This window comes from Paramormyrops kingsleyae, chromosome 20, assembly GCF_048594095.1.
Source record: "Paramormyrops kingsleyae isolate MSU_618 chromosome 20, PKINGS_0.4, whole genome shotgun sequence".
In the NCBI taxonomy this organism is placed as follows: domain Eukaryota; kingdom Metazoa; phylum Chordata; class Actinopteri; order Osteoglossiformes; family Mormyridae; genus Paramormyrops; species Paramormyrops kingsleyae.
Genome location: NC_132816.1, coordinates 22,203,491 through 22,221,086, shown reverse-complemented (window position 1 = coordinate 22,221,086; position 17,596 = coordinate 22,203,491). Strand labels below are relative to the sequence as shown.

Below are 17,596 nucleotides of genomic sequence, written 5' to 3'. Positions count from 1 at the left end.
ATACTCCTACCAGGGGAGAAGCCCTTCTTGATCTCGTTTTTTGTAATAACCAGGATAGGATTGGAAAATTAGAGGTTTTAGACCCATTGTATGGTAGTGATCATAACATGGTTAAATTCGAGGTTAATTTTAGTGTCCGAAGAGCAAAGTCTAAATTAAAAGTATACAATGTTAGGAAGGCTAACTTTAATGGTATGAGACGGAAATTAGAAACTGTAAACTGGACAGAGTTAAATAGCAAAACAGTTGAAGAGGCATGGGAATTTTTCAAAAGCACATTGTTGCAAGTGCAAGAGGACTTCATACCTGTTTCCAGCAAAACTAAATCTAGGAAACGACAACCAAGGTGGTTTACTAAGGAAATTAAGAATAAAGTCAGGAGGAAAAGGGCTCTGTTCCACAACTGGAAAATAACTAATGATTTCAAAATCAAGCAGGAGTATCTAAGTCTACAGGCAGAGTTAAAAAATGACATTAGGCTATCAAAGAGGGATGTAGAAAGAAAAATTGCATTGGAGGCTAAGCATGACTAGGTAACTAAGTCCTTCACAAGCAAAGTAACATCCCTCTCCAAATTTTGAAGGACGCTCTTAACTCTCACCCCCAGTTGACTAGCATACTGCTGGCAAAAATCATCCGACCCTCACTTTGCCCACATGCCACCAGGATCTAAACACGGAGATATATGGAACACATGCAGCAGCCACAGGTGGGTACCACTCACTCCCACATGTCCACCTACTCCGCAGCTATCACTCTGACAGGTAGAGGGAGACAGAGGGAGGTAGGAGAGATAGAGAGAGATCCACCTCAGAATAAACAAATTCCATAAATCACAGAGTCAAATGTCCAACAACCTCGCCTAAATCGACCTACCCTGATGCAGAGCCTTACTTTAAGGCTGGTAAAGAACAAAGGAGGGGAGTCTGCCAATCATTTGGCAGATCATCCTGAAGTCCATTTTGTCAGGGATTCCTCGGTGAACTCTGCTCATTGCGTCCTGGAGCTTGTCCAGCAGAAACATCCTTTGCAGTGTCCCAGGAAGGGATTTAGTCAACTGTTTCTTTCTTCCCAAGCCACTTTGCCACAGCGAAGCAGGTCAATTAATTAGAGCTGAGGAACTGAGTAGTTTGTTCATTAATAAGTCCTTCGTAACGTGGGTCTGGCCTGAGCAAGAGACTTGGTAGTTCCATGGTTACGCAGGTAAAGAACAATGAAATGGAGGGCTGAGGCAACTTGAGGAGCGTAAGAAACAAAAGAGCACAACGAGAGAAAGGAGCAGTAGGAGTGGGCCATGCGTGTCCTGGTCTTTTATTGCCCAAATATCTGTCATCCCTTGCCCTGAGGGGTGGCCGTTGGAGCCACGGGAGTGCCCAATGTGGTCCCAGTGGTAGTGCCCCTTGGTGACTGGTATGGTACCTACATATTCTATTGTAAGCTTTTATGGTAATATATTTAATAAAGCATTTAATTAATTAATTAAAATGATGTGTACATTGTTCTGCATTCTAACAGGATGTCCATGCAAACATAAAACTGTCACTCTAATGAAGATTCTTTGAGAAACCATGAAAGATTGGCCTACAGATAATGACTCAGTTACCTGGAAACAAATTCAGATAGTGCTGATCTATTGATTGTGTCTATAGCATATAAGATGTCGCAGTTCAATGCATAGTCACACATTTGCTGAACACCTCTGTCTCAGCCTTTGATATCTGCAACTCATACAATGCATGCGGCTATGTTTCTCTCCTTGGTCACTACGCTCGTCAGTGCCGTGCATCTCTCCAGATTCGATCTGAATCTCGATGAAATTAACACCACTCTGGAGAACCTCCTGAAAAACCTCTTGCAGGTAAGCGTGCAACTGACAGTGACCTACTGTGTTTGGCCAGTACAGCATTGGGATTATTAGGATGTTGAAGTGCTTGACCAGTACTATAGTAGGATAAAGAGTAAGAAGAAGTGTTTGACCAGTACTATACTAGGATTAAGAGTAAGTAAAAACGCTTGACCAGAACCATGCTGGGATTAACAGTAAGTAGAAGTGTTTGACCAGAACCATACTGGGATTAAGAGTAAGTAGAAGTGTTTGACCAGAACCATACTGGGATTAAGAGTAAGTAGAAGTGTTTGACCAGTACTATACTACGATTAAGATTACAGTTTTTTCCAATCATTTTAACGCGTGTCTCAATACCATGTCCACTTTTTCAAAACACTTAACACATGCACCATACCATTGGACCATGTGAGCTAAACTATGTATACGTTTGCATTGCTTTGACACAATATGCATTCAATCACCACTTCCCCCAAATTTCATGAATACTTCTCTCAGACAGTGTTCGCCACCAGCAAAACTTTGTACAACTACAGCCGATTTTTCAGACGTTTAGATAATCTGTTCAAAACAGTTAACTTTCAGGTCAAAACCTAATGAAATTTAGAGCACTATCAATTGAAATATGCTGCATTTTGACAGACAAAGGACACTATGCACTTGCACTAACACAAATAATTGTGCTTTTAGCAGAAATTTCCTAATTTTGTTTTTGTTTGCTGCTTCGTTACCATGTACATCATCCATACGAATGAGGCCATGGAGTGTCCCTTTCCTTTTTGCAAGGCAACACAATGTAATCTGTGCAAAAACAGTGGGTATGGCAACACATATATTACAGTACAACATTTACATGTACTGTATTTATTTAGCAGGCACTTTTATCCAAAGCGACTTACAGTGAAGTACTATATCTACAGAGACAGTCCCCCTGGAGCAAGTTGGGGTCAAGGGCCTTGCTCAGGGGCACAATGATGGCACCTCCTGGGAGTGAACTCACAATCTTCTGGGGTTCCTAATGGGAGCCCAGCCAGATCCCTAACTACTAAACCACCACCATCCCCCTAGATCAGAGATCTCCAAGTCCGGTCCTGGAGAGCTACTGTCTAGTAGGTTTTCTATCCTACCTGGCTTCTGATGAGCCACACCTGCTCCTGGTATTTACTTGAGTATAGGTGTGACTGATCAGAAGCCAGGTAGGATAGAAAAACCTACTGGACAGTAGCTCTCCAGGACTGGAGTTGGAGACCCCTGCCCTAGATCACCCCAAGCATTTTACAATGGTTGAAGCTGGAAAGCTGAATGAAAACACACACCAGCCTGAAATTTCAGCTAAGAACCTATCTAGGAATTTGTTTGGTTAGTGCCAATTTGCCATATGTACAAAAGGAAAAGGGGCCATCTTTGGATTGGCATTTTCTGCTAGGAATGAAATATTTACATACTGCAAAAAAGAAACAGCAACACTTACATGATTTCTAATGAAATATATTGCAGCATTTCAGAATTGGTTGGTATTACAATTTTCACATGCAAAAGTAGTTCTTGTTTATTTTATTTTTACAATGCAACATGACAGTAATTTGTGCCAAACTGGAGGATACAGCCACACTTTATATATGTAATTTGCAATGCTGAAAGTGGTTAGTGTTTTTTAGCCCATTGAACATTGAGTGCCCCAGTAGTGTTGTTGGCTGACAGCATTTGTCATGGTTATGGCAGCATGAGTCACTTTTTGGTGAATTGTGAAACGTTTTGGTGGTTGTAGGGCATTTTGCACCAAAGGTTAAGTGGTGTGCTAAGTTGTGTATTGGTACAGCCCACTGTGTTAAGTGTTTTGAAAAAGTGGACATGGTATTGAGACAAGTGTGAAAATGATTGGAAGAAACTGTAAGTAGAAGTGTTTGACCAGTACTATACTACGATTAAGATTAAGTAGAAGTGCTTTACCAGTACCATGCTGGAACCAGTAGGAGGTTGGTAAATGACCAGGGGTGAGTTTCCCAAAGCCTTCTTAACGCTACGTCGTTCGTTAGTTCTATTTTTTAACACAGAACTTAAGAACGCCGTAGCGTGAAGAACGCTTCAGGAAACTCACCCCAGTTCTGTTTGAAACACTTTTCTGTTTCTGTTCGTTTCAGAAGGATCAAAAGCAGCAGGTGCTGCAAGTTAAAGGCTGTAAGGTAAAAAGCTCCTCTTTCTCTCCTTTCTCTCATTTCTCCTCTTCCTCTCCTTTCTCCCCTTTCTCCTCTTTCTCTCCTTTCATCTCTTTCTCTCCTTTCTCCCCTTTCTCTCCTTTCTCCTCTTTCTCTCCTTTCTCCTCTTCCTCTCCTTTCTCCCCTTTCTCCTCTTTCTCTCCTTTCTCCCATTTCTCTCCTTTCTCCTCTTCCTCTCCTTTCTCCTCTTTCTCTCCTTTCTCCCCTTTCTCCTCTTTCTCCCCTTTCTCTCCGTTCTCTCTTTCTTTTTTTCATTTATATAAACCTGTTTAAAATGCAAAGAATTCATATCTGAAACAAACCAGAGTAGTTTTTATGTAGTTTATATGTAAATTCAAATTTATTCAATTTCAATTCAATTCAATTTTATTTAAATAGCGCATTATCACAACATTACATTGTCTCAATGCGCTTTACATTTCTGCCTCGTAAGGACCCCCCATTGAGTAAGCCAAAGGCAACGGTGGCAAGGAAAAACTCCCTAAGAGGAAGAAACCTTGGGAGGAACCAGACCCAAAGGGGGAGCCCATCCTCCAGGGGCCGGCAGATGAGTCAAACAAACAAGATGATATGACTAAGCTAATACAGACAAGATGAAATGACTAAGCTAATACAGGGGTTGAAATATATGTCTCAATGCAGCGGCCGACCGGTGCAGGCACGTGGTGCTTGATGCACGATGGCAGGATTAATAGACACACAGCCGCAGGATGGATGGCGAGGCATCGTGTTGAGCCAAGGGCAGGCAGGTTGGAGGGTAGTTGCCAGAGGTGGAGGTAGTTGTCTTGCAGGCCGCAGAGGCATAAATTCTTCAACGACATTGTGCTCCATGGAGCACACCCCAGAAGGGGTGAGGGAGGAAGTAAGAATAATTGTGTATTAGCCAGAGTTGAGGAAATCAGAGGTAGTGCAAGCAAACTGATCGTGTGCAATATTCGTCTAGGCTCCGGCAGATCTGAGTATAGCAGCATGAGAAAGAGGGAGAGACAGGCGGGAATACAGGCATGGGGACTCCCTGAACATCAGCACTCTAGTGTAGAGCCAGAGTGACAGCACTGACGCCTCAGTGTATCCAAAGCCAATGACACCGATCCCCACCCAGCTCATCACCTCATACTGTTAGTCTGACTGGGAGTGAGGGACTAGCTGGAACCAGAACTAGGTTTCCTATACGCTAAGCTATACAAGTGCGTTTTTAATCTAGACTTGAAAAGCGAGAGTGTGCCTGAATCCCGCACATCCGCCGGGAGACCATTCCACAGCTGTGGAGCTCTGTAAGAGAATGCTCTGCAGCCTGCCGTAGCCCTGTCTACTTTAGGAACTAATAGATATCCTGCTCCTTGTGAACGAAGCAGGCGAGAAGGGTTGTAACGTGAACAAATCCCACCTTTATTTATTCATACAAGGAATGTTTGCTGGGTACATGTAGATGTAGCTGTAGACGTAGATGTAGATTCTTTATTTGTCACATGTAGTTATAGCTGCTACAACATACAGTGAAATGCTTTTTCTGGCAAAAAGTGCCCCGGCTGTGCTATACATACAAAAGGAATAAGTACCAACATCACAGAACGATAAAGATAAAGAAAGATAAAGTGCATACAGTATACAGTATATAATACATATAAGTATACAGAACATGACATTGCACTGTGAAAGTATAAATATAAAGTATAAATTGCACTGTATACAGATTGCACTGTGAAGATATAAATCTCACTGTAGGTGTGCCATAAAGTGCACATATGCAAATATTTTATAAGTTATGGAACTGGATAGTAGACGTTTCTGTCCTGTTGGCGATGGTAGCCTGGACTATCCCCAGAGACACTGGGAACAAGGCCGGGAAACTGGGGTCTGGAATCCCCAGTCATAGCAGGGTGCAGACATGGGCGATGTGGAGCCGACGGGTCACCTGAAGGCATGCATCGGAAAAGCAGTTAGGGACGATAAATGAATGGATCGTCACAGTCTACTTTTACTGTAAAGCACAGTACCAGTCAGAAATCTGGACACGTCTCATCATGTGACCTGGCCACCTGACCTAAACCCAGCAGAAATGGTTTGGGAGGAGTCTGACCAGAGAGTGACGGAAAAGCGGCCAATGAGAGCTCAGCATGTGGGGATTCCTGGAAAAGCGGCCAATGAGAGCTCAGCATGTGGGGATTCCTGGAAAAGCGTCCCAGGAGGCCACCTCATGAAGCTCAATAAAATACAGAAAAACATTTCTAATGATTTTACACCTATCAGAGTGCTGGACCACAAAAAAGAACAAATCAAGTAACAAAAGAAGAGGCTGCACTTTGTATAATACGGTTATATTACTCATCGTCTCAGCAAAGATGCGTTTCAGTGTAATGCATTCTTCAGTGTGGCCCTGACAATGTGCACGTCCAGTTTTAAAAAAAGACGCACCCCTGCCAGATAACCAATGGTGCAGGGCATCACCAGGCTACACCGCTAATTAAAACAACATAATAATACACAAATCGTAACATACGTAACGAATGATACGTATACAATGTGACATACAAAGAATTAATATCACAAAAACCAGGTCACGGAGAAGTCTTCATTCATCCTACTTATTAAGGGGGTTTGTATTATGTGAATCCAAACTTTCGGCCGGGACTGTATATTAATAATCACCTTTAATTATTGTAATTATTTTACAGCCTGAGGATTTCTGCAGGGCTTGCAACATCCTGTCCAATATAACTCACCAAGAATTTGGACGCAGGGGGCTGATTGTGAGGATGCTGAGAGTAAATATCAAGCACATGGTGCGTATGTCTGCATGTGTGAATGGCTGCAGTGCGGTTGTGGCTCTGTGCCTGTCAGCACTGGGGATGCTCAGCAACTCTTCGTCAATTGCAGGGTGAGAAGTGCAGCAAGCTGGACGAGAGCAAGGACACGGTGGAGCTGCAGGCAATGCTCAAGCACCTGCAGAAATGTGTGCGTTATAAGCAGAGCATGATAAGCAGTGAGCCGGCAACAGGAGCCCTAGCTGCAGTGAGCGGCCAGCAGGAGCCCCAGCTGCAGTGAGCCGCCAGCAGGAGCCCCAGCAGGCACCAGTGAGCCGCCAGCATCTTGCTTTCTCTCTCGTATTTATTTATTGGAGCTGGGTATTGAAGCCCCGCCCCCTTACATTTTCAAGGCATCTGCGCTTCTCATTCCATGATATTTTATGTATTTTTTCTGTTGTCCCGGGAGTTATGGGGGGGAAGCGCTGCATGTTTTTACTTACTCTTAATCCTAGTATAGTACTGGTCAAACACTTCTTCTTACTCTTAATCCCAGTATGGTTCTGGTCAAATCAACATTCACAAAATATACAGGAGACTCTGGCAGCCTCCACTTCCGAGCTACAAAGCACAAAAGCAGTGTTATGTCTATTTTTATGTTTATTTGATTGTATTGACTTATTTATAATTTTTATAATTCATATTTATCAAAGAAATAAATGTTGAAAACAACACGATGGTTCTGTTTTGTGATGCACTACATTGTGTATAGCAGTGCACTACATCTACTGACCATGAAGAGCAGAGATGCCTCCATCCATTATGCTGTGGGACCGTCTCGTATTGGAACTTGAAACGCTGCGTACCGTATTATAGTGGACGATCCCATATTATAAGGGACGAATAGCAAGTCTACCTAGGAATGCTGGGTATAATGTGACGACAGCTGTTTGAAATGTGTAAATACCCATTGGTCTCTCTTTTGCATAAGAATGAATGGTACAGTATATTGCACCATTCAGAAGCTATACATACATATATAGAAAATCTGATGTCAGCTGTGTTAAAGTCACCCCTTTGCCTGTGCTGACCTGTACACCACAGTTCTGAAATCTTTCCAGGATTATAATTCCGTTGATGATAATACAGCTGTAGTAGTGCTTTTGACTGTGGAGTTCCTGTTTTTCCCCATAATTTGTTTGGGCTCAACTTAAATTTCTGTTGATAAAGGTCGGGGTTGTGTAGGCTTTTTGGTTGAAATTTTTGACTACGAAGTCGAAATTTCTGAGTTACGATCAAATGGAACGCAGTGTGAATCAGTGCAGAGCTGGGTAAGCCCTGTGGTGATGTGTCTCGCCTGAAGAAAAATCAGTGTTGTGATACCGAAAAGCCAGAGTTACCGCTATTTATGCTGCGTTCCATTAACCTCAGAGGTCGGAACTTTCTGTGGAAACAATTACAGTCACAGATGTTTATTTGCCACACGACCAAGGCCGGTGGAATTTATTTCCGGTACAGTGCATTATATTACTCTGCATACAATGCCGTACATAAATGGACCACAGCAGACTCTCCACATATTACTGGTACCGCAAAGGACCAAAAACACACCAAAGACTTTATTCTAGTTCAGCATATTTCTACTACATTCCATGGTCTGCACACCTGAGCCAGGTAATTAGAGAACATATCACTAGCTGCCCAGCAGAATCAGATAAACTGTGGAACAAAACTGTACAACTGAGTAAGACTCTCACATTTTTTCCAAAAACATGTGCGTGGCCCAATACCATATCCCCAATATCAAAAAGCTTTGAGGGGCGTGCAGTAAGATGCACTGACACGCAGTGACACACAGTAACACGCAGTGACACACACAGGCCGCAGGCCATGGCCTTTGCTTGAAGCCCCGCCCAGTCACTTCCTGTGGTGTTCCTCCAATTGCATGTCTGATCCACCTCCAGAGTCCCGCCCTCCACCTCACTCTATTTTGTCTTGTAAGTGAGATGCTGGCGATGCCAGTGGATCCATGCAGGGGCGATAACGAGGCCAGACAGGAAGCCGAGGGTGGCCCCCAGCGTGCAGGGGATGGGCCAAACCTACAGAACAATCACACACAGGAAGCATTTCTCAGGGACTGACCTCTGACCTCTGACAACACCAAGGGAAGCAGATGTTCAGCATGACAATCTATGATATGGGTCCAAGAGACCAGGCCAGACCGATGACTATGGACAGGTCAGACTGACTGGGCTTCCTGTGCGATTACGACCCTGCCGTTATGACGTCATGTAGCCGACTCTAAGCGGTCAGCACAGAAGTCCGGGCAGGTCTAAGGCGTGTACCGGTCTAGTGTCCTCACCTGCCAGGGCCGGTCCCAGTCCAGGGGGATGGGAAAGGCCCCCAGCCAGGCCCCCATGATGCTGCAGGCTGTGGTGATCTGCAGGGAGGTGTCCCACACCGACATGGCCCTGGGGGACACGGCACAGAGACTGCATGAACACGCTGCGTCCGGGACGGACGGACGGACACGGACACGGACACGGACACACACACACACACACACACACACACACCCCATATAAATGCATTCATTAAAAAGTTACAATAAGTTACACACTTATATATAAATAACCCAAGTCACATTTTCAAATATAACTTGCAATACAATTACATTTTATTGAACTTAGTATATTCAATATTAATATGTTTCATCTGACCAGTAGGGGGTGCAATTGCACCACATACACCCTGGGATAAATCGCCTAAGCACAGCTGCACACACACAGCTACCAGAGGGTCCAGGCTCACCCAGCACCAAGAGTCAGAAGCTCTATAAAAGTAAACATTTCTTTTTGCCACCTTTCTATCCCTGTATAGTGGGGGGGTGCGTGGGGCTGTTGGACAGGGCTGGAGTTTGTGCGATATGGATTTGTGGGGAGTGTGGGGGTGGCAGAGCCCCCTAATAATACAGTGACCGCGTCTGACCGGCTGGCGGTGTGAACCGGACCCACCCATCGCGGCTGAAGACCCGGATCCAGGCCTGAATGTTGGGGCCCAAGAGGCAGAGGCATCGCAGGGTGGTGAACGTGGACAGCAGCACGGCCAGGGAGAAGGTCTCCAGTACGGACCTGCAGGTGACACGTACAGGCTCACGCACACAGGCTGGATATCGGGAAACGCAGACAAGCAGCCACACTTCTCTGAGGAAGCTATACACCACCATCCCAACCAACGAATCGTCCGACGGCAGCAGGGGACGACAGAACTGCTCAGGCACATTCACCGAAGTGTCAGAATGGACCAGGACCACTTAGGCGTGCAATAAGCACTTTACACTACTATCTATTACTGTACAAACCACTGAACAGTTTTATTTCTTTCTGAGCTGTTAGTATGGAATTCCATGCAATACTTTCTCTGACATTTTCTGCATTGTTACTATGTTCTAAATGTGCATATTGCGCTATAGTAAACCTGCAATTTCCTTTGGGATGAAGTATCTATCTACCCTGAATCAATCAGTCAGTCAGTCAGTCCATCGTGCTCTGGCGTCCAGAAAAGGGACTAAATGCAAACTCAGCTAGTTAGAGGATGGGATGACGGACAAGAATCACAGGAGCATGAATGACACCCTCAAACAGGTCAGCAGGCAGATAAAAACTCTTCGGGAGATGGGAGAGGCGATACTCACTGCAGCAAGGGGGCACCATAGAGCAGAACCACAACGTGGAAGAAGAGGCAGGACAGGCAGAAAAAGAGGCAGCAGCGGATCAGCCTGGACACCTGCATGTGAGCCAGAGGAGAGACAGCTCACTGTTACAGTGGCACAGAAACGCCTGGCACGGTGACTAATACTCTCACAATGCGGCACACAATTAAGTCATCAGTCACATCAAACATCTGAAAATAATTACAAGTCCATTGCCGTTGCCCTAAACCCCAGAAATCGGTGACACGCATCAGGATATCTGTACTTTCCAGACCTTGTGACCAAGTGAGTTCCTCTTGGCTGCTGGACCGACTCCGAGCAGCCAGAAGAGGGCGATGTTGACCGCAGCGACCAAGCCAGCCACGGAGTACAGCCACACCAGGTGGGTCTGGTACACCGAGAAATTCTGCAGGAGGATGGTGGGCATCACTGTCGCCATAAGGATGGTACCGGCGAGGATGACATGGGCAGATGCCATGCCCTTAATCTCCTGATCCCACATGACGGCACCTTCCGGAAAGACGTTTCACTACAGGAAGGCGCCAGAAAAGACAGCCTCCTTATGTCCGTGAGAGATGTGCCCTCCCTCCGCGAATCCCATACGCTGTCCTGTGTGGCACAAGAGTCACCATTTGTCTTTGTACATCAGTATATGGGAATCCTCATTTGCACCATCCAGTCAGTAACATGTAACAGGACCAGAGAGTACAAGACGGACACTCACAAAACATCAAAGTAGGTACTTTAGAGGCACGCATTTAAGGATTCAAAGTTTTACTGTCATATGGACAAAGTACAGTGTACAGAGTAAAATGAAATTCTAACTTGAACGGCTCCTTCAAAGACCAGACAATTAACAATTAACAAAGCAGTGCAACATTATAAGTGACATTAAATAAACAACAGACAATTAACAACTAACAAATAACGTAATAATATTGAAGAAAATATTTAATAAAAGAAATGACTGAAGCAGAAGATAGCTAAATAAGAATGCAACACTGGATAAAATCACAAATAAAGTGTCGGTTTAGAACTACAGTGCATCTGGCCTTTTTAATTCTCCGTTTAATACGCAGGTGCAACATGCACATCTGCAACGACGGCAGGAAGACATGGAGCCTGTTACAGCCTACCTGAAAGTTAAAGGTCCCGCAGCAACTTACAGCTGAACTGAAAGAGATAACAGTGATTTCTTAGAGACCAGAATCCACTATCAGAACAGCTGAAATGTGTTTTAAATGCTTTAGAGTTGAACTTAACGATTTCAGAATACCGAAGATCAGTGGCAGTAAAACCGGAAGCGGCGATGACTGACAGACACGTTAACTAATCGTAGTCTTCTTCTTCATCTTCTTCACGTACCGTGTTTTGGCAGTTTGATCCGCGTAACGGCGCCTTAGCGCCATCTATTGTACTGGAGTATTGAACTCATGTCTGTAACCGGATAATGACCAATCACAAAGTCCGACGAGTAACACATCCGGAACACCGCCACTACCTAAAGGTCTCCACGGAAACGCAGCACTCCAATCTCGTGCCGAGAGGAAGCGGAAGTGCTGTGTGTGAGATTATCGGTTGTTGTTATTAACGCCATGGTTTGTGAGAAATGTATGTACCTTTACTTTTGCCCTTTGTTTAATTTAATTGCAGGTAGCATTTGTGGTGTTTCTGCGTATTTAGCTGCGAAACAATGGAATAACACTCTTGCAACGTAATCTCGTCAGGGTTGCCAACTTTGGCAGTGAGTTAAACATGCATGCAATAGTTTTATTACCAATAGTCTGTAGGGTTTGCAAGCTACCCCAACGCTTTTGATGTGGCTAATTTTAGGTTTATAATGGAACATTAAAGATTTTTTGGGTGAGTGTGAGAGTCTGAAAGCGTGAGTGTCATTCCAGATGCGTGACAGTTGGCAACCTTGTCTCATTGTGTGGAAAACAATTTTTAGAAATCCTTTGAGTTTTGACCCTAGAGTCTTTATCTGTTCATGTAACGTTTCATTTACTGGGGCTGTTGGTCAGGTTTGACCCTGCTGTCTGTCTTCACTGTAACAGGTGAGAAAAAGCTGGGCCGTGTCATCACACCAGACACGTGGAAAGATGGAGCCCGAAACACTACTGGTGTGACTCTGCTCAGCTTCACCAGATCCAATGATGGCAAGAATGTTAAACTAATGAAAGGTACTAAACTTGAATTGTGCCACTTTTCAGAGAGCGGGGGGCGCAAGCTGAATGAAAACAAGGCCTTGACTTCAAAAAAGGGAAGGTGAGTCCGGTGCTGCCCCAGTCATTCTAGGGTGGATTCGCCGTGATGGTTGTGCTGAGCACGGTCAGACCAGGGCTCCTCTCCTGCAGGTTTGATCCCTATGGGAAATCCCGCTTCGCCATCTGCCGCATCTGTAAGAGCTCCGTGCACCAGGCCGGCTCCAACTTCTGCCAGGGCTGCGCTTATAAGAAAGGTGGGAGCGTCGCCCGGCCTGTTTGAGAAGCGGAGGTGGACTTGACTTAAACGGCACGTTTTATCGTTGTGACTGAGGATGAGGAGCACGCTGATGCCAGTAGCCTGTTTGTGCCCAACAGGGATCTGCGCCATGTGTGGGAAGAAAGTCCTGGACACCAAAAACTACAAGCAGACGTCGGTGTGAGAGCTTCAGAGTCGAGGTCGGCTTCAGCGAATCCAGCAGAAAGCCCAGAGGGGGAGGGGGGGGGGGGGTCCTGAATTCTGCCATTTTCTGTTGTTAACTGTTACTAAATATGTTTTAATTTTCCTACTGTACAATTTTGGAAAATTTGGTTTATTTTTATGACCAGGTTGCTGTGCGCAGGGTTTTGCTGGCCTGTAAAGTATTTAGACAGAGCTGTGTCCATACCATAGTTATTCATTCTGTTTCTCAGGATTTTGCCGTTCTATGTTTGTACCCATTGCTGAGGCGTAATCAGTTTGGATGCAGTACCTTCTGACTGCCTGTAGATGGTGGCAGATTCCACCTGCCAGTAAATGTCATGCGGCATCTTGCAGTGCAGTTCATGAAGTATGTCTACTACAGTTCAATGTGAAATGTCAGGGTTTTGTGTGAATTCTCTTGGAAAATGTGTGGGGGTTGTATGCCATGGGACTCCCTAGGCATTTTATGCAATTGGTTCCAAGGCAAACTGGGGGTGCTGGAGAGACATTCTGATTGGCTTATTGAAATTTTTTTTTTTGCCTTTTGCACACATACAGATACATTGGAATGCTTCTCTTGACCTACTCTGTCTTGCTATTTTACATACACAGCCCTGGGTCAGCTGGCGCGCAGCTTCTCCTCCAGAGACCTGTGACTTCTGCTGAGACTCAAACCAGTGACCTTTTGATCACAGGCACAGAGGCTTAGCCCATTGAGTCCCCCCCCCCCCCGGTCCCCCCCACTGCAAACTGCACTGCAGTAGTTCACCCTACAGCCAATAAAAGCCTGAATAAGCTTTCACAAGTTTAGCTTGGAAACAGTCTCTAAATTTTGTTGTTTTGAAATGCCAGATCGCAGATTTAAAGAAAGCGGATCCACATCAATGGCTTTCAGCTTCAGTCCCCTTGTGTAAGTTAAACACTAAGCAGCAGCCGTGCGTCTTTATTACCAAAGAGAATGATGTTGGGTTTTATGTACAGTAGCTGAAGAAAATTTGATTGCATCCAGTTCTTTACTTTCTCAAGGCACCGACAACATATTTATTGCAGTCATTCGGTGATACAGCTACTGAGATCTGGGGCTGTTTGAAATGTCCACTTATTCAATCACTATATTGTATTCACTACCTAGAACACGCATTAGAGGATTAGGGACACTAGGCAGATGTCATACTGCTACATAAATATCTGTCACATCAACTAACACGAGAACATCCCCTCTAGACTTAAAATGTGTTAAAAATGTACGGTTGTTATTGTATATTTTATGTTATTGTTTGTACTTGTTTATCATTGTTGTAATAAAGGAAAAAAAACCTGCCAAAACACGGACACCAACGTTGCTATTTTGGGATAAGTACGTGTTGTAATTGACATTTTTACAACGTTGCAGTAAAATTTCACAACAAAACTCTGTGCACATTCTTGACCATCAGACATGACAGGGTCTGAAGCCGTAACTATGATGTTTTTTACTCATTTTCAATATACTGTATTCATTGAATATTAGCTAATATGAATTAATTCCCATGTAAAGCAGTGAAATACATCAAAATAATCGTTTGTTTTCAAGCGGTGAAGCCCTGCTGCTATTGCTGTGGCTCATGTGGAAGTTTCATAAATGAGCTATTTAACACTGGTTAACACTTACAATTCACACTCTCAAGTTTCAGTTGCTGCTGATGATCTCAACCGCGGACCCATCGATGTACAGTGGTGTGCGTGCAGCCGTCTTCATCCTGAAGTTATCAACCATCTCTTTGGTCTTGTTGACATTGAGAGACAAGTTGTTGCTCTGACACAAGTCCACCAGTTGTTTCACCTCATCTCTGTACGCAGATTCATCGTTGTTGGTGATGAGACCCACCACTGTTGTGTCATCTGCAGACTTGATGATTTTGTTTGAACAGCACCGTGCAGCACAGTCGTGAGTCAGCAGAGTGAACAGCAGCGGGCTGAGCACGCATCCTTGTGGGGAACCAGTGCTCAGTCTGAGGACCTTGGAGGTGTTATTTCCTATGGAGACAGATTGGGGTCTTTCCGTCAGGAAGTCCAACATCCAGTTACAGAGGGGGGCGTTTATTCCCAGCAGGTCTAACTTGCTTACCAGCTTCTGAGGAATGACAGTGTTGAATGCTGAGCTGAAGTCAATGAACAGCATTCTGACATAAGTGTCCTTTTTGTCCAGATGGGAGAGGGTCAGATGAAGGGCTGACGAAATGGCATCTTCTATGGAGCGGTTTGGGCGGTAGGCAAACTGTAATGGGTCCAGGTTCTGTGGAAGTTGTATTTTCACATGCCTCAGTACCAGCCTCTCAAAGCACTTCATGATGATGGGGGGGAGCCCCCATCCACAGCCCCCATCCACAGGCCCGTAGTCGTTGAGACAGGACACTGTAGACTTCTTTGGCACCCGGATGATTTTGGTGGTTTTGAGAACTCCCACCCTGTTCGGCTGCAGGACCTGGGAGATGGCGATCTGCCCCCCTGATAGGCTGCTGCCCCACGGCCATGGCGATCTGCCCCCCTGATAGGCTGCTGCCCCACAGCCATGGCGATCTGCCCCCCTGATAGGCTGCTGCCCCACGGCCATGGCGATCTGCCCCCCTGATAGGCTGCTGCCTCACAGCCATGGCGATCTGCCCCCCTGATAGGCTGCTGCCCCACGGCCATGGCGATCTGCCCCCCTGATAGGCTGCAGTCCTCGGAGATGGCGATCTGCCCCCCTCTAAGGCTTCAGCATGTCGGAGATGGCGATCTGCCCCCCTCTAAGGCTTCAGCATGTCGGAGATGGCGAAATGCAGGGGAGTCGACACGGTTGGTAATGAGGCTACAAGGTCAGTCGGTGCTTGCAGGTGTGAAGCAAATCTGCAGGTGTGAAGAACGCGGACAGCGTGAGGCGTCAGTGACACCCAGCTACACCCAGATTTAAAGGTGAATGTTGCATGTTGCAATAATGGGGTCAGAGTGACTCACCAGCGACTGTTACAGAACTGGGGCTTTACTGTGATGCATCAGATTGTTAGTCTTTAACGAATTCATTACTCCCTAAACGAATAGCGATTTAGCCTGAAGCTCGCTGGGCAAACCCTCTGCCCCACAGTTAATGTGACTGTCTACTCATCCATCCATCCATCCATCCATCCATCCATCCATCCATCCATCTCCATAGCTTTTTTTTCCTGTACAGGGCAGCGGTGATGACCTCATCTGGGCAGAGCCTGGACATCTCAGTTTAACCCAATTTAACAGATAAATCAGGCCGGACAGCAGTATGAATATGTTGCCTAATGATTTTAATCTGTTAGAATATTAACTCCTTTATTCATTCATTCATCTGCTGTGTTGTCGTGATGTTCTTTTGTGTATTTTTTTCTCATGTAAGAAACCACGCTGCCCCCCCCCAGGCTCTCCACGGCCTCCCCCGCCCCCCCGGGCTCTCCACACCCTCCCTCGCCCCCCCAGACCTATTTTACTTACATGGGAGACTAACAACGTAGTTTTATTACGTTGAAAATGGTCCGTAGGGTTTGCAAACTACCACAAGGCAGCTTGTAGCTAATTTTAGGGTTATAATGGAATAATACAGATTTCTTGCATGAGAGCTGGCAGCCCTGTACAGTCAGAGGGATGCAGCGAGTGCCATACCTGCGGCTCGCCTCCCATTGGATTGTGGCTGTCACCTGACCGGGGGCTGCGCCTGCATTCATCCCAGTGCAGCTGCAGCTGTGTCAGCATGCCCGCGCCCCGCCTCCTCACTCGCAGCTCCTCCATGCCGATTCCCGTTACATACTTATGTTACCACTACTCTCCTTTTGTTGCTGTTCCTTCCCGCTATTTTTGACCCTCCCATCCTGAAATTTAATTCCTCTTTCGTCCTCCCTTCCCTGTCACATTCCTCTATTCACTGTCACTGCGCTTCTGTCCTAACATAACTCGGAGCAAAAGCTCTGCGTCGTCTTCTCCCTGAAGCACTTCAGACAAGGGCATAAATTTTGTTTGAACATTGGGGGGTTGGGGGTTGAGATCTCAACCCATTTAGGAAGAGAGAGGATTACTGGGGGGGTTGTATAAGTCAGTTTTCATTACTGGAGGGTTACAACCCGCTCAAAACCCCCCAGACATTATGCCCATGACTTTAGGGACCATATATTTTGCAATATGTTCTCATATTCTTAAAAATAATTTCAAGTGTTTTTATAGGTTTTTTGGTTTCAGTGGATATCTTTAAGGGTCAGTGCTGTGATGGAGCTGACCTTCCTGATGGGTTTGTTCAGGATCAGTTGTGTGATGGAGCTGACCTTCCTGATGAGTTTGTTCAGGGTCAGTGCTGTGATGGAGCTGACCTTCCTGATGAGTTTGTTCAGGGTCAGTGATGTGATGGAGCTGACCTTCCTGATGGGTTTGTTCA

The 17,596-nt window shown here is 45.4% G+C and overlaps 2 protein-coding genes across 4 annotated transcripts; one reads left to right on the top strand and one right to left on the bottom strand.

Annotated features, from left to right (window-relative positions):
• Positions 1–8,277: 8,277 nt before the first annotated feature.
• On the bottom strand, positions 8,278–11,923 carry pigf (phosphatidylinositol glycan anchor biosynthesis, class F). 2 transcript variants are annotated; one of them, XM_023820230.2, is made up of 7 exons: positions 11,795–11,923; positions 11,655–11,691; positions 10,793–11,127; positions 10,501–10,592; positions 9,821–9,937; positions 9,169–9,277; positions 8,278–8,905 (listed from the first exon to the last, which is right to left on the bottom strand). In XM_023820230.2, the coding sequence occupies exons 3-7, from the start codon at positions 11,018–11,020 to the stop codon at positions 8,792–8,794; spliced, it is 660 nt and encodes a 219-aa protein (XP_023675998.2). In that variant the 5' UTR covers positions 11,021–11,127; positions 11,655–11,691; positions 11,795–11,923; the 3' UTR covers positions 8,278–8,791. The 2 variants fall into 2 exon arrangements, with proteins under 2 accessions (XP_023675998.2, XP_023675997.2); XM_023820229.2 differs by having other exon boundaries at positions 11,782–11,902.
• A 65-nt stretch (positions 11,924–11,988) lies between these two features.
• On the top strand, positions 11,989–14,511 carry cript (cysteine-rich PDZ-binding protein). Of its 2 annotated transcripts, XM_072703661.1 has the most exons (6): positions 11,989–12,129; positions 12,576–12,641; positions 12,732–12,786; positions 12,876–12,979; positions 13,101–13,181; positions 13,798–14,511. In XM_072703661.1, exons 1-5 carry the CDS (start codon positions 12,114–12,116, stop codon positions 13,163–13,165), a joined length of 306 nt encoding a protein of 101 aa, XP_072559762.1. In that variant the 5' UTR covers positions 11,989–12,113; the 3' UTR covers positions 13,166–13,181; positions 13,798–14,511. The 2 variants fall into 2 exon arrangements, with proteins under 2 accessions (XP_072559762.1, XP_023676275.2); XM_023820507.2 differs by having other exon boundaries at positions 13,101–14,511.
• Positions 14,512–17,596: the final 3,085 nt, after the last annotated feature.